This window comes from Nyctereutes procyonoides, unplaced genomic scaffold, assembly GCF_905146905.1.
Source record: "Nyctereutes procyonoides isolate TBG_1078 unplaced genomic scaffold, NYPRO_anot_genome, whole genome shotgun sequence".
NCBI classification, from domain to species: domain Eukaryota; kingdom Metazoa; phylum Chordata; class Mammalia; order Carnivora; family Canidae; genus Nyctereutes; species Nyctereutes procyonoides.
This window is the reverse complement of record NW_026575121.1, coordinates 58200094-58227180: the sequence shown is the minus strand read 5'-3', so window position 1 is coordinate 58227180 and position 27087 is coordinate 58200094. Positions and strand designations below refer to the sequence as shown.

Here is a 27087-nt window from a genome sequence, read left to right as displayed (position 1 = left end):
TGTCTCCGAGTGCTACAAACTGTCTGCTGGGGAAGCTCAGAGCCAACAGTTACATTAGGATTTTAGCCTAGACCCGTCTCAGGCAACTTTCCAGGTAGCTGTTTTGTTTTCTATTTCGCTTGGCTGATACTTACTGAATTTCCCTCTTTTTTCTTCCATGTGTTTATTGATTCTGAGTAAAATGTGGGCAGTTAAGCAGGAAGTAGGACATGGAAGGGAAGCCCCCTAATTTTTTTAAACCCGTTTTACGCCTGGCAGTATGCAGAGCTCAGGATCTGATAGGACTTTCACAGCCGTCACTATGTTGGTGGCTTCAGAGTGGTGGTTCCAGGTTGTTGGCTGGTCATCTGTTCTGGGGCTTTCCAGTCTCACTTCCTGGGGTCCCAGTGGTCTGCAACACTGAAAGCTCCTATTCCTCTAGCTGCTTTTTGTTTCAACAAAGCTGACTATATATTATCCTTGAGAAGATGCCTCTCCGCCCTCCCACCACCAAATACATGAAAATTCCGTCCACACAGTGTGGTGAGGATCAGGAGAGAATGCAAGGTCATTTCAAGGGAGAGGAGTTGGGAACGGTTGGTATAATAAAACTCATTTAAGCCTGCGTACACAGAGGCCCAGGGAGGTCAGACCTCTTTTCCAAGGTCACCGTTTAATTCGTTGGTAGAAATGTTTGTAAATATTATCAAGAAAGAATAGAGTATGCCCTGTCTCTATGGGTCTTTTGTGTACCACTGAATAACTTCCTCCCAGGGCTGTCGTATTCGCTCCAGAACAACTCAGCGTTTGTACAAGTGGTATCTGTCCTTTTTTTTTTTTTTTTTTTTTGACTTTGGAACATTTTGCTTCATGCGTAGACCAGCAGATCTGCTGGCCGACAGAAGCAGAGGATGCAGAGGCACCTAGGTAAGGAAGCGTGCTGTGAATCAGGGAGACACGCCTGCTCATGATCATGTGGGCAGTGTGTACTGGGGAAGCAGAAGAGCGAAGGTTTGGCAAACATTCAAGATCATGTGCTTACTTGTTAAAAAAAAAAAAGAAAAGAAAGAAGAAGAAAATTCTTGGCATGATTCCAATGGAAAAGCCTCTGTTACCTGGGAAAAACGTATGTCCTTGCCATTTGTGATGGGTTCAAGCTAGATGCTTGATCTGGTTATGGCGTGAGGTGTCTTTGTGATAGATTTATTCCATAAGTGAAATACATATTCTCCTCCTTATGAATAAGTCCATTAACAGTTTCCTAAGAAATGAGTCATTAACCTACTTAATGATGAGTGTATTCGAAAACTAACCAATTTAGAATTTGCCTAAGGACCAATAAGTTAACTAATCAGTTGTTGCTAGGTGGTAATCTTCTGGGGACCAGATTATTTCACGAGTGCCTCTCTTATTTTCAAGATTTTTTTTTCTGAAAAAAAGAAATCATTTAACTGAATTTTTGAATGAAGAGAAATGGTTTTTCTACCTTCCTAATGATGTGACTGTGACCCCACTTTCAAAGGCAGAAGGGAAGATGTAAACAAACCAAAATTCATAGGCTGTCCATATTTTTAAAAAATGCAATGGGGATCTACGGGCTGAGTTGGTTTTGTTTACATTAGCTGCCAGTCTCTCCAGCATCCTCCGAGAGAGGACTTCCTTCCTAGCAGATGGCAGCCTGGGGCCACACGCCTCCCTGGTAAGCATCGCGCACCAGTAATCTACCCAGCCCCTCGGGAAGGAGGCTGCCACCGCCCACTGGGGTCAACAAACCAGGGCGATGCAGCTCCCTCTCCTGCCCTTCCCATCAGTGCACTGCAAAAACAGCCTTTCAGGGTGAGGGTTGGGGAGAGCAGAGTTCAGAGCGCCCTGTCTCTGGGTGCTGGGTCTGGAGAGTACTCACCAGGTGAAATGCAAAAACTGCCGAATAAAGATGCTGCTGTGCTCGCGCTGTTGGGAGTCTTCATAAATAAATGCAGCAGTGTTTCCCAGGGCGAGGTTTGGATCCCCTCCTTAGAGAACCCCTGAACTGGCGTGGCCGCACTGCCAGGTGCTGGCGGTGGGAAGCCAGGGAGTAGGGACTGGGGTGGGTGAGGCTGAGAGTTCCCAGCCTGTAGTAGAAGCCACGCCCATGCTCCCCCCCCCCCCAGGGGACTTGGCCCCACACCACAGCCTGCAAGTGCCTCCTTCCCTGTCCCAGGTGCAGGGTCCCAGGCACCCGCTGGGCCAATGGCAGCGGCGAGGGGTGCAGAAGCATGAAGAGAAGTTTTGGAAATAGGCCAGGACATTCTTAATAAGTTTAAAAACTATGCAAATCGTGCTTTAGAAACTCTGAGCAATAAGCAGTATTAAACAAGGCACCAATTAGTGTGCATAGAGCAGCTTGATTTTGTTTGAGGGTGAGAGGGAGGTAGGAGTAGTACTCTGGGACCCTGTCAACATTCTGGAGCTCCTGAACTACTCAGAGGACAGAAGTTGCTAGAAAGGGACACTCAGGCGGTCAGTTTCTTTGGCCGAAGCCTGGATGCATTTTTTGGAAGATAAATTGCTCAAGTGATGGGTGGGTGGCAACGCATACCTCTGTTTTATTCTTACATGATAGCAGGGTTTTCAAAAATAGTTTTCTGGCATAAAAGTGACCTAAAACAGCACTTTGTGTATACAGATGAAACAAACAAATGCATTTGCTACTCATTCCGTCTTCCAGTTATATTTATCAAATAAGTCTGATGACATTTCTGCAAAGAACTTTCATTAGTTTGCTAAGTAGACTTCTTATAAACGTACAGTTCAATTGAAAATATTTAGGTACTATTTAGCCAAATACACGAGTTGCAAAACTGCAAAATCTGTATTTCTTCCTTCTTTAGGATGTTATAAATCCAGGAGCGTACATTTATTTTATAGTCAGCTACAGAAAATTAACTTTTCAGCTGGTTCGGTAAAAAGTGGAAACTTGAATAACATGTGGTGTGGAAATATTAAATATGAAAGCCTGACAAACTTACAAACAATGAATTTTAAAGCATCCTTTAGCCTTTACTTATTTTGAAATTTTAAAATGAGCATTTTCTCTGAAAATTTACGTAGCTTCTAAGCATAATGACATTTTGGTGTTTATGGACGTATCAGAATTTTAAAGATGCAGTAGAAGAACTCACCTTAATTCCATTTTACTTCTTATCATTATTTGCAGTTTAGCTTATCTGTAGGGCTGGTTTATTAGTAGCCTTCGTTCCAAATGAAATAACCACAGCAGTAAAATACCCAAGTTTCTCTGGCATGGAGCATTTAATTAAGTTCCTAGAATAACTCTGGGTGATAAGCATTCATCTCCACGACTCTGGAGTCTGTCCTGTTCAGCTGGAATGTTCAGAATTCTTCGTGTCTTGAGGCATTTCCTAGAGTTGACAGTTTAGCCAGTTACTCGATGGAGATTCAGTGTGTATGAACACCTGAGTAGTCACGGGGGGCCACTCGGTGCTCCCCACGTAGGCTGTTTCCTGGGCAGTGGCATGGAGCGTTCCAGGAGTCGTCCGTCCGCCCTTCTCAGTGGGGTGGCCTCGCTGGAAGGTTCTGATGGAGCCACTCCGTGCTCAGTCCTGTCTCCATACTCTTGGGGTTCCTCCGATGATGCTGGGTCAGTTTTCTTCTCAGAAACTATGGGTTCAGTTTGCCAGGGTCCTGGCTGCTGGGTATAGCTCACTCTAGCCTCTGCCCCGTAACTGTCCCAGGATTTCTCCTTGTACCCCATCTTTGCTGTCAGTGGAAGTATTCCAGAAATTTCCCAGCACTGGGATATTGGCCTCCTTTTCCAGAGCCTTCTGATTTTTTGCAGCTCCCCCACCACCCACTGCTGCTTAACGGATGTCCTCTCTTTTGTTTGCGTGGTGTGAGTTCTTTCTGTGAACTCATCCTTAATTCTGCAACACCAAGCGTTCATGGCCACACACGTGGAATGCTCACATGTAAAATGCTTACTGCTGCTGCTCGCGCCCCACTGTGGCCTTCCATAAATGGTGAACATGTAGATTTTAGTCACTATCCTAATAATTTCCAAATCGGACTGACACATCTTTAACGCACCTTCAGTGGCATGCAGATGTATCTGAAGCCCTTGAAAGCGGACGTCCTTTTTATAGACCCAATAATCTGGCCAGGAAAGCCCGTCCCCCTCCTGCACAAGGGAGGCCCCCCTGGCTACCAGCGCTCCCTCTGCTCTGAGACCTGCCGCTGCCAGACCCATCTCTGCCTTGGCATCCACTGTGGAGAGGAGAGGGCCATCCATCGGCCAGGCAGTTGTATCTCCAACCCATCAGGCTGATGTGGGAGCTGGTTTCCTGTCCTTTTACATTTTCCCACCTTTAAGTGCTCATTTGGGGCAGGGAGTGGTGGTGGTGGGGGGACACTGATAGGAATGTCACTTAATGCTGCTTGGGAGGGTAGAAAGATGGGCTGTGGGCAGGAGGGACAGAGGCAGAAAGGTTAGATCTCCCTTCAACTTTCAGAGTTAATCAAATTGCTAAATTTTTTTTCATGACAAAGATGCCAGTTGTTACTTGTTGAATACTTTTAAACTGTTTCACTCATTTGAAAAATATTAAAGTGTATGAGAGAAAGAAACAGGTTTGGTTCCCAAGCTAAAAAGAAAAACAAAAGGTACTCAGTGTTCAAGCCTATATTTGAAACCTAGGAAATAAATTTAATTTTGTAATGTGTTCAGATGATGAAGTATTATAGGTAGTAATAGATGCTCCAGAAAATAAAGTGGTGGAAGGGAAGGAGGGGAGAGGTGACAGCTTGAAGGTGATGAAGAAGCAGGTCTTCTAGATCTTTAGGGGAAGAATCCATATAGGCAAAGGAATACCTGTGCAAAGGCCCTGGGGCAGAAGATTGCTGGTATGTTCCGCAATGAGAAGTGGATCAGTGTGACTGACGAAGGAGAAAGGCAGAGCATATTAGGTGAAGTGAGGGGGTGACAAGAGACCGTGATCTGTAGAGCTCGGTCAGCCGTTGTAAAGATGTCAGTTCATATTTTAATAATGTAAAGGAGCATAGAATCATCTAATTCTGCCATCTTGTGTGTGGGGGTTTTTTGGTTTTTTGTTTTTTTATTTTTTTGTTTTGTTTTGTTTTGTTTTTGCCTCGTGAGGGATATGGCAGCTCTTGAATTTCCTTTTCCAAACTAGCATAGAAGCTGGGAGAAACCCTGAAAATGGGTTGAGGCACTGAGTTGTGAGGGGGTGGGCGCTGGAAGATGATAAACAAGATTAACAGCCAAGCACCTGCCTCCTGGTGGAATTATGTACGTGATTATGCAAACATCTGTAAAGCGCCTTATAATTTATAAAACTTTTTTTTTTAAGGATTTTATTTATTTATTCATGAGAGACACAGAGAATGAGAGAGAGAGAGAGAATGAGGCAGAGACACAGGCAGAGGGAGAAGCAGGCTCCAGGCAGGGAGCCTGACGTGGGACTCGATCCCCGGTCTCCAGGATCATGCCCTAGGCCGAAGGCGGCACTAAACTGCTGGGCCACCCGGGCTGCCCTATAAAACATTTCTAACTGTTGTCGAGTCCTCAGGACCTCCTTAGAGGGAGGTTCTTGTTATTCTTATGTTTTAAAGGAAAAACCTGGGGCTGGAGAGACTCTTCGGGCCTGGGAGGTGTGATGCTGCCTGCTTCTGGGTCTTCCAGGTGACATGCTGGCTCCTTTGGGGGGGAGAAAGGACACTCACTCATCCTGACCAGCCAAACCGTGGGTGGGTCTGGCGCTGGGTTAGTGCCGCGTGCGGCCGCCTGCCATTAGTTGGGCAGGCTCTGCTCTTGCTCAGGAGTGCCAGGTTCGAGCTGCACACTGGATTGGTTTCATCGTCCAGGGATGGAGCTCGGATTCCTCCGTGTGTTTCACAGAGAGAAACCGGCAGGACGGTGCTAATACTAGGAGTGAGCCAGGATCCAAGGCTGCCAGGAGGACCCACCCGCCCTCAGTCTGTGTGTGAGCAAAATGGATGTTTTGCGAGTGGATTTGTGTGCAGTTATTTGTAGCTTGTATCGTTTGAAGACTTGACGTAGCATGTAGGTCTGTCTTCAGGATTTAGGTTTTGTCTCACTTAATTTTTGTGAAATACGTACATCATATGGTAGCATACATGCAAGGTGTTAAAGAAGCTCCTCCGTTGGAAGAAGGCTGGTGGTCTGCTCCTGGCGGTTTGCTTACCTGCATTAGCAGTTACAACTTCCACTTGGGTTGCCCTTGCCTCTTCCAGGCCAGAATCATGAAATTTCCATGTTGACGCTCACGTGCAATGTTTTAGAAAATCCGTCTGTGCTTGTGGGTCTCCTTGGTGTCTCTGCTTCTTAGACTCTGGAGAAGCTCTTAGATGAGGCTCTGCGACAACAAGAGGCGAGAGTGGGAGGCAAGTAGCCGCGAGTGGGCTACTTGCCCCACATCCAGGGCCTTTGCAGGGACTTGAGGCTGTGGCTGTGGCCGTGGCGCCCACCCTGTGACCCACAGCCCAGGGCTGGTGCGGATTCCCACTCCCCAGCTCCTGTGTGACTGGCTGCCGCCCTGTTACCCTCTGTTCAGGCTGCTCGGGAGCCCGTTCATGTTCCGTTCAGTACAATAGGTAGAAATGACAAAATGTAATTTGCTGTGTTGCCTTTTGTCATTTGGGCTCCCAAGGACGTGGTTAGGAACACACGTGACTTTTCAGTCCGTCCTGAAAAGTCGCAGAGGCTTCTGCTCAGCTTGAAGGAACTGGAAATGGGACCAGGCCAGTCTACGCAGACAGGCTAGCCTTCTTCCTGTGGAAGGAGTGATGTCTTCACCCTGAGTTGACTTTGGGAAGCTGGATCTTGCTGTGCTTGGCTGTGTTGTTCCCTCACTGGGCTTTCTTCTCACTAGAGAAGGGGCAAGAGTGGGGGACGTGCGTGATCACACGTGCAGCTGCGGGGGCCAAAACTGGGGCCCCTCCATCCTCCCAGCCCAGGGGCAGCATCAGGTGCTCTTCCTGGCTGTGTGTGTAACCGTTGTGGGTCTGGCCTCCAGGAGGACTGGGGGGCCAGGGTGTCCATGTGTCCATCCTGCCTGCTCTTTCGAATCCCTCCGAGGCCTTGAGAGATGCCAGGCTGGACCCCTGGCTCAGGTGTCCTGGGGTCCAGAGCCTCCCATGTGGGAGGTCCCTCCTGACAAATAAGTGTGTAAGATGCCTACCGGGTCCAGCCACTGAGTTCTCCCAAGGCTGGAGAAGCGAGTCTCCAGAGCCCTTTCTCTGCAGAGACTTCAGTGTGAGTGACTGGAGACACTACACTTTGGCACTCTTTGGCCCAGAGGGCATGTGTAGTAGCCTAACCTGCCCCAGGGGCTGTCGGGTTGTGAAGTGGGGGAGGGGGCTGGGGGGTCACCTGCAGGTCCAGGTGGGGCCGGTGGGGGAACCGCCGTTTTCCTGGCCCACTGGGGGGCCCAGTTTTGGTCCCCGCAGCTGCACGCGTGATCACGCATGTCCCCCACTCTTGCCCCTTCTCTAGTGAGAGGAAAGCCCAGTGAGGGAAAGGCCAGGAAGGCCTGGCCATCCATGGCTGCTGATTTTATTTTTCAGTAAATGAACTCGGTAAAGACAGTTTGTAACTTAGCACTTCACATTTTTCGTTACTGAAAGTTTAATAAATAGTACTTGGTTTGAATGTAAATCTCTCTGTGTGCAGCAGAGTCTGAATGCTGATGTTGACCTACAGTTTGCCACACTTTGGAGCATAAACCCGAGAGAACAGAAACTCGTGCCCATGGCCCCACTCGCCAGAGCGCAGCTAGCTGATGGGCACCGTGCTGCGGGGCGCGGGGGCGCGTTGGACGTGGAGAGGCGTCCGGGCGGTCCCTGATGGCGCAGCTGCCTGCTCTGGGGCACATGCGACCCCTGTCCGCACGCACGTTCTGTCCTGCCCACAGGACGTGGGGCGAGCAGCCAAGCAAGGCGATCAGGGCAGCATTTGAGAACTATTAGCTTTAAATGGCCTGGAGTTACCCTCAGAAAAACAATTCTACTTCTGTTCTGCTTCTATCCAATTAAAACAAGTTTATTCATTTCATTCCGGGAGCTATTTGCCATTGTTTTTGTGCATTCATGAGTTGTTTATTTGCTGCTTGAAGTTCCAGTTGTTCGTGATGTCATTCATGGGTAGAATTTTGAATGAAGGAAAATGCTGTGGTGGCAAACGTGCTCAGAGATAGCACTGTTGTGGCCGCACAGATTAGCCAAGAGAGCAGGGTGGGAGGAGCCAGGCTTTCTGTGGCCGCCTAGGGCTGCCGGGTCTCATTAAGTCTTTATAGTTCACAAGGAACGTGTGGCTACGCGTATACATCATTTAGAGGAACTTGAAGAAAGCAGAGGGACCCACCTGCAAGGTGCCACTAATGCTAGTGGCATGTACTCCTCTGCACATGGAAAGTCAAGAGTATCTCTACATTGTGTTTGACTTACATGCTTGTAGCCTTCATATGTAAAATTTGGTAGTTCCAAAAAGGCCCAGGAAGGAACTCAGGGCAGGAGAATGATGGCCCTGTTTTCAGAAGGAAGAACAGAATGGTAAATGCTGGATCCTGGGCCCCAGGACTCCCTGTGGGACCAGTGACTGTCCACACCCACGTCGCGTTGAGCCATTGGAATGGCATGCAGTTTGCAGGGGTGGGGACGGCTTGACCTGAGTCATTCCTAAGCTCCCAGAATGCTTTTGAGATGAGTGATGGTGAGAATGAGCCAGGACACCTGAGGGTTGGCTGCCCATTCACACAAGAGCCTTTAAATGAGATCCATTCTGAGCCCCCAGGAGATGGGAGAGGATGCCGACATCTGCATCCTGTGGACCTTAATAGACAGGGAGGGAATGAGCCTGCAGGTTAGAGGCGGAGGCCACTCAGGCCACCCAGGTGCATTTGCACAGTGGAAGCTCGCACCTAGGAGGGAGATAGCTGGGCAGGGGCTGGGGGCAATGGATTCCAGAATTGCCCTCTGTTTCTTTCTTTCTTTTTTTTTTTTTAAAGATCTCATTTATTTAACATTTATTTCTTTCTTTTTTCCTGTAATGAAAGACAAGCACTTTAGTGCTTATTATGATCTATTTTTAATACGTTTCCAAGTTACTGTATTATTGTTAAATGTGAAAACTAGAGTATATATCTTAGAATCCTAGGCCGTACCTTTTAACTATACTCATAAGTCTGTTTCCTATTCAGTGATATTATAGAGGGGATTTGAGGTGCGTTTGTCATAATTTCAGACTTCAAAAAATGCTTATTTCGGTTTCAATAATAAAAACAAGGAATGAAATCATAAAACTAAAATAACCCCAGTAGCAACTCTTACATACCTATATATTTGAAGGAAAGAAAGGTGCATTTGAAATGATATATAACAACAGGGTATTTGGGGTGGATATATTTTGAATAAATTGTTATTGTACATTTCTTAATTTTGTAGGAAAAACATAATAGGTCTGAGAACTTCAGATATAAACAGAAAAACATTTTTGTAGTGTCCATAAAATACATCTTCTTTACATCGGCATAAGCTCATGAGCATAATAATGTGTTAAATCTGAGGAAAGAATTACAGTGTTCATAGGATATTTGCAATTTTAGTGCACATTATATCATTTAGCTCAATTATTCTTACTGTTTCATAGGGAGAAACATAACGCTTATATTCATGCTCTTAAATGACCCGAGAAAGAGAAAAGATTTGGACCCTTCTAGAATTGAAGGTCTACCTTACTATAACTTCACCTCTGTTAAAGTTGAAAGAACGATACTGTAGGATGTATCTTGTGTATGAAAACCGTACTTTCGTATTGTGTATGAAAAACGAACTAGAAGAGCCATAGGTAGCGGAAATTAATCCCCAAAGTGTGCTGGCTTCATAAATGATTGCATGACTTGCTTCCTCGTTTTCAGCAGGGCCTGTAACAAGATAGCGTGTTTTTTAGTCGAGGGTATTACATTTCTGAAGGACATAAGCTGGCAGCTTATATCCAAAGGGGGAATCAGGCTGTCTCCAGGTGTAACACAGATGGAAATGTATGGTGTTAGTTTGACTCCCCCACCCTACTTTCTCCTCTGATGCCTTCCTCTCGTCTCGGGGCAGACGGTCTCTGCACAACCACTAGCTCTCCTGCTGAAGTGCAGAAGCTGCCCTGTGCAAACGAACGAGCATGGCTGTGTTCCAATAAAACTTTATTTACAGAAACAGACGACAGTCAGATTTAGCCGTACTTTGCTGACCTCTGCCTTGGAATGCCACTCTCTCTCATGAGGTGAAGAGGGTTTTCTTTTCTTTTGGGCCTCAGACCGTTCTAGGGTTTCATTCTCCTTTAGAAGTTTTGTTTGTTTGTTTAGCTTTTCTTCCTGTGAGAAATGGCATAAACCACACGGGTTTTTATTTCAACTTCACTGAAGCTAAAGAAAGGGCCTAATAAGCATTGTGCCAGATGCTGGGGACAGGAAGGGTTTGAGTCCCCAATTCCCAGGGGAGACAGGAGCAGGCGGCAGGAACCTGTGTAGTATTTTGTGTCCCTGGGGAGAGTTTTGTGATGGGCTAATGGTGCTTACTGTGCAAAAGTGTAAACTCCGAGGCGGACCTCCTCTCCCTCTCCCCAGTCCCACCCACTCCTATAATTTGTAGAAATGCTCCCAGTGGAGCAGAGAGGAGAGCCCTGGGGGAAGTAAAGGAGCATCCTTTACTTCTGACCAGTCTCAGGTGCTCCCTTACCTGGTTTTTCACCTAGAAAGGCCTGACATTTCATGATGTAAGAGCAAGGCCCCCAGCAATCCGGAAGAGGGTATTTTGCCCCTCTGGTGTCTATGCTGAATATGAATAATCAGTCATATTCCCGCTCTGGACACTGTTGGACTCTGCTGCCCTGGCATGGTGCACACTCTTGCTGCAGGTGATTGGCTGGTAGGGCACAAGCACAGAAAAGAAACAAATAGTTGAGATGTAAGTGTGCTGAGGTCGTGGTTCAGGGAGGAAGGGGTGGTGCAGTAGCTCCAGGCTGGGACCCCAAGGGCAAGGGCTCTTGCTCTTGGTGAAAAGGTCAATGGGAGGTAGAGGTGGAGAAGCCACCTTTCAGGGTCCCCAGCCTCCTACCAGGCTAGACCTTCTAGTCCCTGTCTGTGCCATGTCCTTTCCTTCGTGTACAGCTCAGTGCCAGGACATTTCTCCAACAAGCATTCATGATGAGATGATTTTACCTGTCAGTGGAAACAGTGATCTCATATAGAAGACAGTTTTAAATCTTGCACAATTGGTAAAGTCATTTACTGCCCCCTCTCCGTCTGTCCTGAGGAACTTCGTCTCCCCGAGTTTCCTTACAAGTTATTATTTTTTTCTGATTTAAATGAAAAGTTCGAGTAACCGTTTTTCTTAGAATCTCTTGTTATCACACTTAACCTTACTTTTTTTTTTTTCCTGGTATATTCAAGAGTGTTTTGCTTTTCTTCAAGTAAGGAGATACTGTATTATCAGGTTTATTTTTCTAGGAATTTCTCCTGTAACTGAAAAAGTTTATTTTCTCTTGTAATTCTCTGTTTTCACATCAAAGGTTTAAATGGGCCAAAGGACATGTCTGGGCTTATTGCAAGTTTCTTTCTTCCTAATCATAGTTGCCACTGGAAATGTAGGGTTTTGTTAAGTACGTTGTTTTGTTTGTCACGCAAGTCAGTATTTGCGCAGTCTTAATGCAGAGGTGCCTGGTTTAAGTCATTGTTACCTACTAAGTGCAGATGCCCCCCTCCCCCCCTCCCCTTTTCCAGTGCCCTTGCTCCCTGCACCTGAGCCTGACCCCCCGCCCCTACCTGTGGAGTTCTGGGTTGCGCCCCACAGGGTGGCTCACACACAGCCCTGCAGGAGACCATCTCCACCCAGGCCTCCCTAAGGCTCTGCGTGTGACCCTGGGTGGGACCCACGGGGCCCTCTGCAGAGAGAACCAGGGCCTCCGGGGGCTGACTTGCAACCATTCAGGTCTGTGTACCAAATTCTGGGCACTGAAATATTGACTGTGAAGCCAAACACATGCAGACCCACATACTGTTGAGAAATCAAAGCGAAAATGTCATAAGTCAGAATGTGTATGAAAAATGCTGCTTGAATTTATTTGCTGGTGCAGATTTCCCCAGCTTACCTCTGGAACACCCTAGAACATTCTAGACCTAATGATGCTCACTGTACTTTCCACTAACGTATTGGGAATTGTGGAATCCAGCTTGCCATTGGCAGGACATGTCAGTGTTTTGACATTTGTGCTGTCCATGGCAAAGAAACCTTCCCACTTGTTTTCTATTTCTTTCTGATTTGTGTGTGTGTGTGTGTGTGTGTGTGTGTGTGTGTGTGTGTGTAAAATAGAGCAGATTGAAGGTGGGGTCTTTAATGACATTGTCCTTGCTCATTTGCATTGTGATTGCTCTTAAATGAAAGAGAAAAGGCAAGGAATGATCCCTCCTCCTCAGAAATTACGATACCTGGCACATGGAAACCTATTCTTCATGTGGCGTCATTTGTCACATGTGACAGAGCAAAAACAAGACGGGAAAGTAACTGGCCGGTGTGACAGATGCTTTGGAACAGCTTCTATCTTTTTAATGCAAGATTGTTTTTTTTTTTTTTTAACCAACTACTTTAGACCAATGCTTCTGTGAATGGGTTTCTTTACAAAGCAATGTCCAAGCTACAGAACAGTACTGTGTGATTATAGGACAAATTCAATGAATGCCAATAAGTTTAAATTATTTTTAGACGCATTACCTTCAGGATACAATCCAGATACCTTGGTAATTGCATTCATGAACAATGCTTCTTGATATGTTTATTTTTTATTTTGCCTCCACATCTAATGAGTTCCAGGAATGTCTCCCATCTTAATGAATATTCAGTGTGGAATGATCATAAAATTAATAATTTGTACTTTTCTTCTACTAGAATTAACATAGATAACAAAGTACAAAAAATTTTGTTGGGATCACCATCAGAAGTCATAAATATTTAAAGGTGAGGATGTCAAGTTTGTGGCATTTCCTAGTCTGGATGAAGCAGATTAATTTTCAGGAAGAGAGATCACTTAACTTACTTTAAAAGTCAGTAAACAGGGATCCCTGGGTGGCTCAGTGGTTTAGCGTCTGCCTTTGGCTCAGGACATGATCCTGGAGTCCCGGGATGAAGTCCCACATCAGGCTCCCTGCATGGAGTCTGCTTCTCCCTCCGCCTATGTCTCTGCCTCTCTCTCTCTCTATGTCTCTCATGAATAAATAAATAAAATCTTAAAATAAATAAATAAAAGTCAGTAAACAAACGAAAAAGGCAAGTATGCTCATGCTCCCAGGGCCAGCTCCTGCCACTCTCCTCTTCCTCTGGGGATGGGGGAACAGGGGGTTCCTGCTGCCTCTGCATCCTCTGAGCCCTGGCCCAGTTCCTGAGCGGTCGCCAGGCCACCTTTTCCTCTGGCCGCTCCTCTTCTCCACTTCTCCACCAGGTTCAGGGCCCCAGCCAGCATGTGCCACAGCCTTGGGCTGGAAGGGCAGCTGGGGACCCTGTTGGGCCTTCTTTCTATAACAAATTAAAAACTATAGTTAGGTTTCTAAAACTGATCCCTTCTTCCCTGTGTGTGTTCTTGTTGAGTATTTACCTCTGGTGGATTCTGTCCAGATTCTTTTCATCATCATGTCATGGTCCTTGTGACCTGATTTGGGGTGCTCCAGCCTTCCTTTCTTTTGCATCCAAACAAGGATGCTTGCTGAAGGCACGCTGTTTGTTGCACGTGAGACCACCACCAGCTCCCTGAACCGCAGCGCGTCGGGGAGGACCCTGGGCGCACACATGGTGAGCCACGCACGGGTGGGGTGTCGTGGGGCAGCTGCCGGGTGTGGCAGGTGGTCTGGACCCCAGGTCCTTGTGCCCAGGACCCCCCGTCTTAACCCTCCCACTGCCACACCGAGAAGCACTGTGGAAAGCAGCTGCTTTAATCTCATAGGAGACAGGTTGCTTGTATTCACTCTCGTATTCATTTGTGTGTTTTCTACATGTAGGGAACACAGCACACGTCATGCTGGGACCTCTGTCTCAGAGCTGGTGGGCATCCTCTTCCTGCCATGCCCAGCTTCAGCTGGTGTTCTTCCCATGGCCAGGAGCAGGTGCCTCCTGCTGTGACAGTGCGGACGCATGTGTGTGGTCACCTCCCCAGGTGTGTGTGTGTGTGTGCGTGGTCATCCCCTCCAACGTCCCCAGTCCTCAGGATCTCTCCCTGTCCACCCTTTCCATAGTGTCCCGGGGTTGTGTGGGCAGCCCCAGGGTCTCAGAGACCAAGGGAACTGTGTTCCTTACTGTCCCCACCCTGCGCATGGCATCACTGGTGTGCCCCCAGCCCAATCCTCTGGCGCCTGTGGTGCACCTGTCTCTGTGCTGGTTACTGTGGCCTGGCCATCCTTCAGCGCCAGGCGTGGGCTGGGAGCCGTGCCTCCACTGGGGGCGGGAAGCTGGCAGTCGGGGTCCCTGAGGGCTTCCCCTTGCCCATCAGCCCTGTGAAAGTCACCCTGTGCACAAATGTATGAATGAAAGATGATCCCGCCTGTCTCAGCGCTACTCCCACCATGCTAAAGCGCAGAAATTAAGGTTGTGTGCTGTAGTGCGCAAAGGGAAAATCTCGTGTTCACCTCGATGAGAGCCCACGAAGATCTGATGATTGGAGCTGTGTCACTGCTGTGAAGCCTTCCTTCCATACGGCGTGAGCGGGCTGTGGCCCCCAAATTTTGCCAGTGTGAATGGAAAATGCATTTCTCAGGAGCAGCCAACCCACATATCTAGGACCATTCTTAAGTTTGGGAAATTGAGGAATTTACTTGCTTAGCTGTTTTCACAATAATGGATTGAGGGTTAACAGGAGACAATTCAGCTACATTTAGCTAAGCTTCAGAGTAAAAAGAAAACAAACTCTGACCCAAAATCTTTATGTCAGCAGATCCACTGTGTCTTGACCACCTGCTCTGGAGTGGCCAGGAATTCATCTCCTGCTCAGGACCTCAGGGAGAAAACGCAAGCTCTTATTTTGGGGAGACTTGGAAGTCGGAGGTGGATTTTAGCAAACACCTGCTATCTAAGGAACGTGGGCATTTGGGTTTGGGCTCTCACACGCGCTCTCACTGGGACAGTGTTGAAATATCCAGGGCACATCTCTTCCCGGGACAAAATCTGGCCCCTGTTTCTGCTTTGGGGGAACTCTTCACCTATTAAAGCTGTTAAAGGACATAAAGTTTTTTTGTTTTTTTTGTTTTTTTTTTTTAAGATTTTGTTTATTCATGAGAGACACACAGAGAGAGACAGAGACAGAAGCAGGCTCCCTGCAATGAGCCTGATATGGGACTCGATCCCAGGAGCCTGGATCATGACCCGAGTCAAAGGCAGACGCTCAACCATTGAGGCACCCAGGTGCCCCAACATAAAGCTTTTTAAAAATAATAAATGATGGCAATACCACATTGTAGGGGACTTATGAGAAAACAGGAAAAGGTATGATGTTTACGGTGTATGTTGGCAGTTGACAGAAGCTCGTGTGTCCAGGCCTTTTGTTTTTCTGGCCCCACATGGGATGCAGCCCTCGGAGTCAGTACCAGGGCACGGCCTGGCATGCGAAGCCATCAGGGCTCTCAGGCGCTCATTCTGGGCTGCATGGTGCTCTGGAAATTCTCTCTTGCTGGGAGCAGCCCCCTGAACTCAAGGTGAACAGAAAAGAATTAGCTTCACAACAAAGTAAAACAGGTAGTGGGGTGAGGGTTGGGGGCGAGTTGTAATGATTCTGGAGCAGTGTTGGGAAGTGCAGGTCCTGTGAGTACAACAGCCAGGGAAGAGCACCTGCCTGTGTAGGGCAGGGCGTGGCCAGCAGCGCCCGCAGGTGTCCCATCGGCTGCCATCACGGGGATGAGCATGCAAAAGAACCACCTGGCATTTTGATTAAAAAGCCAAAAGCTTAAAAAGGAAGGCAATTTGCTGTGAGATGCTGGAATTTCTCAACTTGGTTGGTCTGTCCGCCAAAGAAGGAACACAGGGAGTAAAAACATGTGGAAATGATGAAAATCGGGAACAGGTTAAGGAAGTTTGATCCTTGGGCTTGGAAGGGAGGAGGGAATTAGAGCAGGCTGGGGTCCTAAGGCCTTGTCACCACCAGGCTGGTGGGAGTAAGTGACCTAACCCTGCCCCAGGCAGCCGCCACGCAGCTGAGGAGGGTGTGGGATGACAAGCATGTCGCTGCAGGTACTTGCATCATCCTGGTCATTCGGGGGATGGGATCCACGATCCAGTGGGAGGGCTTCCGAGGCAGGGTGTGGACTCACCACGTGTCCCGTGTTCCCGCTAACCCCCAATGGCACAGTTTCCGGGATGCGCTTCCGGCCCTTGGTGCCAACCCGTGGTCTTCGTGAGCTCCCCCGGCTCCTCGCCAGCAGCCCCCACCCGGAGCCGAGGGCCCGAGGCACAAGGTGTGCAGGCTGCCTCCTGCCAGTTCCCCCGGGCCTCACGGAGCGCACCGCCCCTCACAACTCACGTCACCCGCCAGAGCCAGAGCCGCATCCAGGGACTCCGAGTGGGGACTACCCTTCCAGGTTGTTTCTGGCAAACAGAATGAGTGAATGGTGGCTTCCCAAAGTGCATCGCATTTGGAAGTGTTCACGCCTTCACAGGCCGTGAAGGTGGCTCCAGGGGGTTCCTTCCTCTAAGTCAGGATCGCTCTGTCCCTGTGACAGTCACCACTGACTTCTTTCCTTTCTTTTCCAGAGTGAGGATCTGTCTGGCTTTGTCACCGTGACATCTCACATCAGAAAATGACAGTGAAAGAAGATGCTCAGCGGTGGTGGTGGTTTGCGTTCTTTTTGTTTAGTTTAGTTTTGTTTTGTTTTGTTAATCTGAAGCTGCTTACAATTTTCTTTTTGGATCTGAGCAATGACTAGGATTTGGAACATCTGCCACCGTATTAGACTCTAAACCCACAAGGCAAGGACACCTGCCCCTCTGCCTGGTTCCCGCGGGGGGCATTCATCATTCTGCTGTTTGTGCTGTGTTCTGTTCGTTTGACAAAATTCGCCGAAGGAGTTGTAATCAAGAAAATTGGATGTTCCCATTGGCCTTTTAAATTGTGGCCAGTGTCTTTATTTCTTCTTACTTTCATTTTGGCAAAGCAGATTTATCCCTCAGCATGCTAGGAGATTCCACCAATACCCACGAGAGTGGTAAAATCTGGCATTTACTGGCATGCACTCAAAACTACCACAGTCCTACCTCAGTTCTAGGGGAAGCCGGATTTGCGTGGCCGGGGGCCGGCAGGACCTCCCGTGTGCATCTCTGCTGAGCGTGTCTCGAGCGCGGCCTTTCAGCCTTAGTAACTGGTCCCAGGATGCAGCTGCTCCGTGGACTCCAATCCAGGTACCTGCGTGTTTACTCAGAGCCCAGTGTGGGACTGACATTTCTCAATGGAAATGCCATTTGGGATTGGACTTCAAAGATGGATTCAGAAATAATAATAATTATGTGTAACTGAAGCAACCTTCTTTTGAAAATCATCAACTCTCTTGGGTAGTGGGGGCGGTGGGGGGGGGCTTGGGGCAGGGGGTGAATATCTCTTTTTACCTTTAACAGACTTGTTAAATCTTCTCTATGTAGATGTTTATGTAGGTACTACAAATTGCAAAAAGCCTTTGATCCTATTTACAAGCTCAAATGTCTCTGCTATCCTTAATCTTGAGCTTGCACTTCTTTAACCAAAAATTCACCTAGGCATGCTAGCGATCCAAGGGTGGTCACGGCTTTGGCAGATTAAAAAAAAATGTATTATCTTTACTCAACGCTATCATGTCGGCTAGTGAGGCTGCCCTGAGCAACAATAAAAAAACGCAAAAACTCAGAAAAAGAAAAGGGAAGGAAAGAACCTGGCATAAGAGCTATTCTGGCCCCTGTGTTGTTAAAGGAAGAAAAACAAGGAGACAAAAAAAAAACCTCACAGTACATCTGACTTGTCGAGAAAGTCCCTAACGAGACTACCCTCATTTTATGTTTCCAGTGTTCTGAAGATAACAGTGTTGTGGCCATTAGTACAGGTGTCACCCAAACCTGCTGACCTTGGCCAGCAGAATGTCATGTCACCTCGCTGCCCCCTTGACACGTGGCAGAGGGCTGAGGATCCCCCTCCCCCGGGCACGTCCACGGTGCCTCTCTGCTCGGATAGTCCTGTAGAGGTTACACTAATTCATTGGAGATGTGAGTTGTCTTTTTTTTTTTTTTTTTTTGGAGAAAAATATATATAAATATATAGATATATATCACTATAGAATGATGCATTAATAAAATGAGGCTTTTTTAGAGGAAGACCAAAAAATTCAATGTCTTAAAAATATATTTAATGGCAATGCAAAAGTCTTCCTGCTTCCATGCTGAACTTTTAGAACAGAGGATTGTATTGCAAGACAAAGTTGAATGTAAAGTGATCCCCCTGAACATTTTTTTAAGTTTTACTTTTCTAAAATTACACATTGTGACAGTGTATAGACCATACGATGTTCGTTTGGAGGTCAATTTCAGTGTATGATGCATATACTTTATGAAGATGTATAAAATGTCCTGACATTTGGATTTAGTTTTGGGACTCGGAATCGGAATTGATGGACGGTATTTGTATGGAATCCCCCCAGGACAGCGTGGACCCTGCTGGATACAGTGTATGGCGTATGTAAGTAGTGCTCTATACTTAGCGTAGTCATAGCACTATACTGCAGCTTACAACAAGCAAAACGAAAAGTTGATAATATTACTAAATTTTCCTCTATCCTGTACATTTCAAAAAAAAAAGGCATATGCAATATTTACATTTTTAATTTAGTTTACAGAATGGAACCAAAATGTATAAATGTTATGTTTGCTAAAACTTCACAATGTATATTGGGTCTTTGTACATTTTGCCTGACTTACCTTAAATTTAAAATATTTTTTGCTATATAAACTTTAACAGTTATTAAACAGTGTTTTCTTTTTGGGTACGTATTGTTTCTGGATATCAAGATGTTAAATATATTTCTTGCTATTGTGATATGACAAAAGACTTACCTTATCTTGCTCTGTCTTCCACTGTACACGCTGTATATAAGGGTCAATGTGACGCTGCTGGAGACGACAATAAATGGATCTAGAATAGTGCATTGTATTTAGTCTGTATTGATCATGGATGCTCTCCTTAACAGCCATATGCAATAAAATAAAATACATTATTTATGAAATGAATAAAGCCTCAAGGATATCTTTTTCTGTGTGGATGATTCTGAGTTCAACATAAAACCACTCTACTCCAGGTGTTTGAGAGTAAAAAAGTAAATAGGAAGCTCTTAAAATACTTTGATGCCTCTTAATTTAAATGTTTTAATCCTGGAAACCCAATAATATTCCCCAAATGACAGAATTTATGAAAAGTAAGTGTATTAAGAAAACAAAGATGTTACTTATTTCACAAAACACAGATTGTGTAACTGTGCTGGCTGGACACAGTTCTAAGTGCTGTACGAACATTCACTCCTTTGTAGTTTATAACAACCTCAGGTGGTAAGACACACCATCCCCATTTTACAGATGTCCAGCTGGAGCACCAGAGGGCAATGTCCCTCCTGGGGGTATGTAGCTCTGAGCGGCGGGAGCCGGAGTTGAAGCCCATCTGCAGGCTTGTTCTGTCCAACCCCACCTTCTCCGACGGATGCGGTTGGGGGATGGCTGAACCAATGCATTCAAGAGAGTCATCAGGGCCAGGAGGTACAATTTAGGAGGCAAAAAACATAAAAATGATGACTATTGATTTTTATCAAGAACAACTTTACCTCCTTGTTGGAAATAATTTTTCTGCACCTCCATTTACCCTGAAATTACAGGAGTGCAATAACATGGGTATCCCCTCTTTTGAGCTAATAGAACCAGAGCAGTTTGGCAGACAATTTTAAAGGCTGGCTTTTAAGTCACAAGACTGGTGGACACTGTGTGTGGTGCTCAGGGACTTGGTGCAGCCCGTTCGTGTCTGGCTGGATTACGTGTGGTCTCATTAGACATACAGGAGGAGGATGGCCTGCCCAGGTTTGATGCCCTGAAATCTATTTTAACGAGCAGGTCATAGCTGCCATTCTAGGAGAGTCGTATAGGAATCGGCAAATATATTTACCCAAAAGAGCTGATTATAAATGAAGTGGGGAGTAGTTGCAAAGATGCACAAACACCGGAGGAGTTTGCCTGAAACTGATTTAGAAACCTTGAGGAGAAGGCTAAGTTTTGTAGGACAGAATGATGTGAAGGTTGGAGATCCCACTCTGGATTTAGGAAGAGTTGGATTCTGAGCCCTAGGTGGTCTCAGTAGTGAATTTGGAAGATGCATCTCTGTTCCCAGTCTTTTGACCTGTCTTTGCAAGAGTCCAGTATCTGAGCTAACCTGCAGGACCCCAGGTCCCAGGCCACACCTTACAGAACAAGTTTCCAGGCTGGCCTGGGCAAATTGTTCATTTGTTTGTGCACAGAGGTCTGAAGTGACCATGTGCTATCATTTCGGTGAAGCAAGCATGATTTAATGTATCAGAGCAACACTTTGATGCTCCTGGGTGAAGTATGTTGGGGAGATAATCGCCCCTTTGAAAGGTGCAGTGTGTCTTTTCCATCACTGCCCTCCTGCGGCTGACCCATGTTTCTCTGATTCATACAACACGGTGCACTAGGAAGTTTGCAATTCTTGCTTTGGCAGGAATCCACGGGACAGGGCAGTGTGGCCTCGCAGTGCTTGACAGCTGGGCAACACTAAACATCCCTCCAGGATCTGGCCAGGTTTTCACTCTTACAGCCCCGTCTGTCTCAGTTCTGTTCTTCAGCTTGTTTTCGCTTCTCCTAAGGACACTGTTTAGCAGTTGGGTGGTTTCGTGCCTGCTTGTCCTTAGCACTTCCTTGATTTCGTGCTAAAACAATTACTTGAATCCACCTCAGCCCTCCAGTGACTCATGGCCTTTGCCACTACATGTAAAGAAAGTTCTGGGCTCTTTTGGGCATTGGCTTTTCTGATCTGAAGCTGCACCTCCTGGGTTTTCTCTTCTTTTTTTTTTCAGAGTCCACTCCTTTCACCCAGGATGGGAACTCTAAAAGCTCTAAATTTTCTCAAAATTCCTTACACCTCGAGAAACCTACCTGGGATGCCCCAGCCCCCTCCCTCCAGCTTTCCCATCTGAGACCTTACAAATTCCTGGGTGACCCCATGTAAAACAAAAACATCAAATGATTGCATTTCCCAGAAAAGATGTGTAAAATACCATACAAGTGTTCATGAGGATAGAGTTCACCGCAGATAATAGAAAACCCAAGCAATGGCTTACTCCGGTGGTTCTTCAGCACACAGGCTGATCAGGATCACTTGGAATGCTTGTTAGACCAGATCTCGGGATGATCAGTCCCCAGACTTTCTTTTTATTGATCTGGGTAGTAGGACTCAAGGATTTACATTTCTAGCTACATCCCAGGGGATGCTGAGGCTGCCAGTCGGAGACCACAGTTTGAGAACCACTTAACGGTAAAGGGATTTATTATCTCCTGTAACAGGGGTTCAGGGCTGGGTTAATTAGGCAGCTCCATGGCATTATCAGGGGGCCAGGACCTTCTCACCTTCTACTCAGCCACCCTCAGTATCTTTGTTTTTTATTCTCAGGCCTGTCCCCTCATGTTTATAACATGGTTGTAGTGGCCCCATAAGGCATATCCTCCCATAATAATACCCAGTAAAGACAGTCTCTGTTCCATGGGTACTTTTCAAAGAGATGCAAATGGTCCCAGAGCCACCTACTCCCAGCCAGCCAGGCCTCACTCCCACGGACCACAGCCAGGTCCCTGCCCGTTGTGGTCTTGGTTACTAGGGAGAGACACTCTGGTTGCTTTGCACTGAATGAGGCTCACCCTCTGGGCCTGGGAGCAGTCAGCATCCCCAGAAGTGCCAGTCAACTGGGTAGCAAACAGTCGGCTGCTGGTGACAAACTCTTGAGAATGGGTGGTGTCTCGCAGAGCCAGGCTGGCAGTGGCTGTGCCAGCAGCAGAAAATGAACCTGTGATTGGAACTCTTTCAAATGCAAGAGGCCATCTGTGTTCACGGTGCATACACTCCCAATCTCCGGGGACTTTGAGAAGGGGTTCCTAATAATGTACAAGTGGACCAAAGTGAAAAGTCTAGCACGATCAAAAATCATAATAGTGATACTGGCCTCTATTTACAGAATTGCTGTTTTCAAGACCCTGAACATAATTCCCACCACCGTGTTCTTTATGTATGTTTGCTCTTGTTATTCTGCACAACATTGGAAGCTATTTTATGAAAGATCAAGATACAAAGGATGGAAAATTGGACTTTTGCAGGAGTATTAAAAGCAAAGACTGTTTAAGTTGGAAGAGAGAAAGCCACAGTGATTTATCCCCCTTGCTGATGTTAGAAACTAAGAAGAGAGACTGGTTACCGACCTTCTTTTGAAAGAAGATTTAACTAGCAAAAGGGATGAAAGGCAGTGGGAAAAACATGTTCATTTTCCACAAGGAATAACTTGATAATAATGAGGATTATTGAATGCCAATACTGACGTCGAAAGAACTTTATATTCTGTGCAAGTCTGAAAAAATAAGACTTTCTCTGAAAGGGAGATGGCAGGTGGTCCTTGCAAAGTCAACTGGCCCTTCTTGCCTCTCTCAGCTCTGGAATCAGGGCCAGCTTTCCTGCCCCTACCACCAGCACAGTCTGGAAGCCCATGGAGCCCCCTTCTGTTTCTCGTCCTGGCATATCTGAAAACTAGGACACTACTTAGCGTTGGGTTTGAGCAGGAGCAAGAGAATTATTAAGCCTGGTTGACTTTGTAATGAAAGTATGTTGCCAAGTGCTTAACAATCTGCAGTAAGGATCTAAAAACCTGGGGTGGTGGAGGGGGAACGATCAGGATCTTAGGTCAATCCTGATCATCACCTACTTTATCAATCATGTTGATAGTGCACCTCCAATCATGCTGCTTCCAGAGATGATAAAACTTGGTGCAACCAAAGTGACAGAATGATCCTTACAAAATCCACGAGTGATCGAATCTCCATCTTGGTTAAAGGTCCTCTGCCCCTCCGCCAGCCCATTATCTTACAGGAAAAGTCAAACTTCCTCAGCCTGGTAGACACAGTGCTTCATGGTGTGGCTTTCTAGGACTTTGGTGGGCCCTTCACGGCCACCCCTTTGGCTCATCGGCACAAGAGTCTTCCCCACTGCACCCAACCTCGCACACAGATGGAGACAGAATGACGCTGAGAAGAATCGCTGGACTTGAAAACGTGTTGAAAACGTTCTTGTAGCATACCTTTGAAAAGTTCTTTTTTTGAAATTTATTGAGTTTTCTACTTTAGGGACGATTGTTGGATGGGCTTTATCTCTGACACATCTTCATATCCTATCATTAGCTTCCCTATAAACGTCTGAATACCGTTCTCCTGTTTTATCTGTCTGTATTCACTATGGTTTATTAGAGTTTTCTCCATGTCTGTAATTCCAGTTTTCAGCCAAGTCTAACCTACTTTGTATATGTCGGATGCAATAATGCTGCATCGATGTTGCTTGGTTCTAATTCATGGCTTTACGACTTTATTCCCCTTTTGAGCTTATTCTGATTTTTGTTTACAGATTCGCTTTTGAGTTCTTAATTTATTGACTCCAGAGATTCTGCCAAATGGTTTCTGCATTCGAGTCACTATTGGGGAATTGGCTTTGTGAAAGGTGCCTTTTACACTCTGCCCCCTGTCCACCCAACCAGACTCAGCTTACACCCTCCCAGTGCTGGTAACAGTTACCTGAACTCATTACCAACATGAATCCTTTAAAGACTCTGTTCCCTTTGACCTAGAGTGTGGAAGGCTCCTTCTTTACCTGGAAACTTGTACTCAGGCTTCAAGACAGATACCATCACCTGGACCAGTCAGGATAAGCTAGGTGATGCTGCAGTGATAGGCAAGCCCCAAATCTCAGAGGCTTATTTCTCATAATAACACATCCAATGTGAGTGGGTAAAGGGAGGAGCTAGACCTAGTTTACTGTGGTCATCAGAGACCAGAGCAGATGGAGGCACACTCCTTTCTCCCAGCATCACTGCACAGGAGGAAACAGTGAATTGTCCACTGTTTTCTTAAAATTTACAGTCAGAAATGATACATGTCTGTCTTTCCTGCTCATTTTTCATTGACCAAAGCACATGCTGTGGCCACGTCTTCAAAGGGGATGGGAAATTGCACCACCATGGATCAGAAGAAGTGAATCCAGAAATATCTGGTGAGCAGTCTTAATGACAACACAACCTATTTTCATTTCACCTAGGCAGAGCTGGTTACTCACTTCTCTGGATTCACAAATCCCTAAGGGCTAAGTATAATCCAGAGCACCAAAGCCCAGAGAGATTGCACAATTTGCTCAGGGTCACACAGCTAATACATAATGAGTCAGAACTCAAAACACTCAATCCAATTGGCAGGTCTTTCCCACTATGCTTGGTAGAGCGAACACAACATGTGATACATAGGAGGCTCAACAAATGTTTGCTGAATATTTTGAATGAATGCCTTTGCATTGTATACTACTTGAACAGCACCAGTCTAAGTGAGTTCATTGTTTTTGAATGATTATACTGTATTGTACACTTGCATTATTTCTCAATATTTACCTTGTTTATTGGCTTTATGAATGCATAACACTACTCAGGGAATTAAAATACATCTTCCGAATTATAATAAGTGACTGATATTCAATCCCAGTGATCGCTCGATACCTAGCATGTGCGGCATTACATGTACCTCCCTAGGACAAAAAGGTCAAAACAACAATGCTTCAAACAAAGAACTGTTTATGTGGACATTTCAAATTGGTATGGTATTTTCACAAAGTTTCCCAGGACCATGGCTCCTTCTGTCATGAAGCTCTGCTGTCACCTGTGAATGGCTTCTGTCTTCAGGTTTTCTTCGTGGTCCAATGTGGCTTCTGCAGCTCCAGGAATCACACATGCTTTTGCACATGTAAAAGCTGCAGGAGAAGGTGGGAAACGGACTTTGAACTGGGAGCATTACACCCTGAAATGTAACTGGGCTCTCGGTCTAAGGAAGAAGGGGAGACAAATCATGTGTATAGATCTGACTTCAGGGATGCCTGGGTGGCTCAGTGGTTGAGCATCCGCCTTTGGCTCAGGTCATGATCTTGGGATCTGAGATCGAGTCCCACATTGGGCACCCCACACGGAGCCTGCTTCTCCCTCTGCCTGTGTCTCTGCCTTTCTCTGTGTCTCTCACGAATAAATAAATAAACCTTAAAAAAAATAAAGATCTGACTTCAAAAACACCTGCTTCCTTTGCATTAATTTGATCGCGTGGTTTGATTTTTAAAATATATACCTTTTATTTGGCTTCTTTTTCTCTCAAGGAGTTTTAAAATCACATGACTCTGAACTGAATGAGGGACTTGGTCCAGAGGCTTGAGGTGCTCATGGACAAGAGCCGAAAGTGTCAGGCACCGCAGAGTCTTGGTTTACCTCGCACGTGTTTACTGTGACATGTGCAGTGCTGAAAGAGAGATACACACAGAGGTACATCATTAGCAGTTACGCGATCCATGAGGTGAGAAAACCTCCACCTTCTCAGGAGAACATGTACCCATTTACAATGACTAAGATTATACATGAACCTCGACTCTGGCAGGACGTCCTTAGCTCTGGTTCCTCACTCAGCTTCCTGGAGGCAATGGGGAAATTTGTTCGACAGTAATTCACAATGAGAGTCACAAGACCAGAAAATTAACTCCGGTTTCCCCACTCAGAAGACATAGAAAAGCAGGATTGTCCATGTCCAGCTGTGAACATGTTCACATCCAGGTAATTGAGAAGCCAAGTCACTACCTACACCTCCACATCTGAGACATGTCACTGAGAACCTTCCCTTTCAACACCACTAATTTCTTCAACAATGTTTATTGTGTGTCTCTTCTACGCCAGGCACTCTTATAGGCACTGGAGCCAGTGTGGGGAGGAAACCTGCGTCCTCGCACTCAACAAAACTTCGAGTGACAAACAAATCACTAAACATGAGATGAAGACAAGATAGGGAATAGTGTAGAGAGGCCTAGCTTGGGGGACAAGGGGAAGCAATGTCTTCTATCTTCTATGGTGGCTAGAAAGGGCCTCTCTTGGAAGGTGACCCTTGAGCAGAGCCCTGAGCTCTGTGCCCTGCCCCCCCACTGCTGTGTTCATTCAGAGGAAGAGTATTGAAGGCCTAGGGGCTAGCATGTGCAAAGGCCCTGGGGCTGAAATGAGAAGGAGGCCAAATCTCAGTTCCTGCTCTACCATTTCACATTTTCAGCTAACTACTTAACTATCTTGTTTAAATGTGAATCAGTTATGCAGATAATCTATCAAAATGTATCATAGTTGTTAAGAGTTTTGCTTTACTGCCTAATCCAGAGAATGGGTGGAATTGGAGGCAGAAAGCATTAAGCAAACAACAGAAACTTCCCTTGAAATTGGAGGGATATTCATTTGGGGTGAGTATATATTCCGTGAAAAGGGAAGGACACGGCAGGCCAGACATTAGCAGAAAGAGTATGTCTCCTAGTGGCAGGTGAGCCTGCGGTGGATGCACCAGGAAGGCTTGGAGCAAGGCATCGGGCAGCAGACCCCTGCTTGGGAGCCCTCTCCTCTCTGCTTTCTTGACAAGGCCGGTGGCTTCTGTGCACCCCAGAGCTGCCTTGGGAAGCACAGCTGATGGTGTGGTGACCCCCTCTTCATCACCCACATGACCACGTGCAGTGTGTGGGAGCCGAGGCCGTCGGGGCTGCTGAGCCTGCTCACGGCACTGGGCACGCGCTTATGAGCCGCCAGGCTGGTCTCCACGGCAGGACATCGCGTGTGCCAGGTCATTACCCGCCACTCACCCAGAGGGCTTCCTGCGAGGTTCACAGGTAAAGTGAGGCTGGCCCCCTGTCAGCAAGGGTCCTGATGGTGCTGAGCCCGTCACCCCACGTTTCAGAGG

At 46.5% G+C, this 27087-nt stretch overlaps 1 protein-coding gene across 2 annotated transcripts in view; it reads left to right on the top strand.

Annotated features, from left to right (window-relative positions):
* IRS2 (insulin receptor substrate 2) overlaps positions 1-17585 on the top strand; it is a 29265-nt gene extending 11680 nt beyond the window's left edge. Inside the window, exon 2 of one of the 2 annotated variants that reach the window (XM_055335928.1) lies at positions 16789-17585. In XM_055335928.1, the coding sequence (XP_055191903.1) occupies positions 16789-16793 (5 nt within the window). In that variant the 3' untranslated portion in view covers positions 16794-17585. The other variant, XM_055335926.1, reaches the window with a different exon arrangement.
* The last annotated feature ends 9502 nt before the right edge of the window (positions 17586-27087 follow it).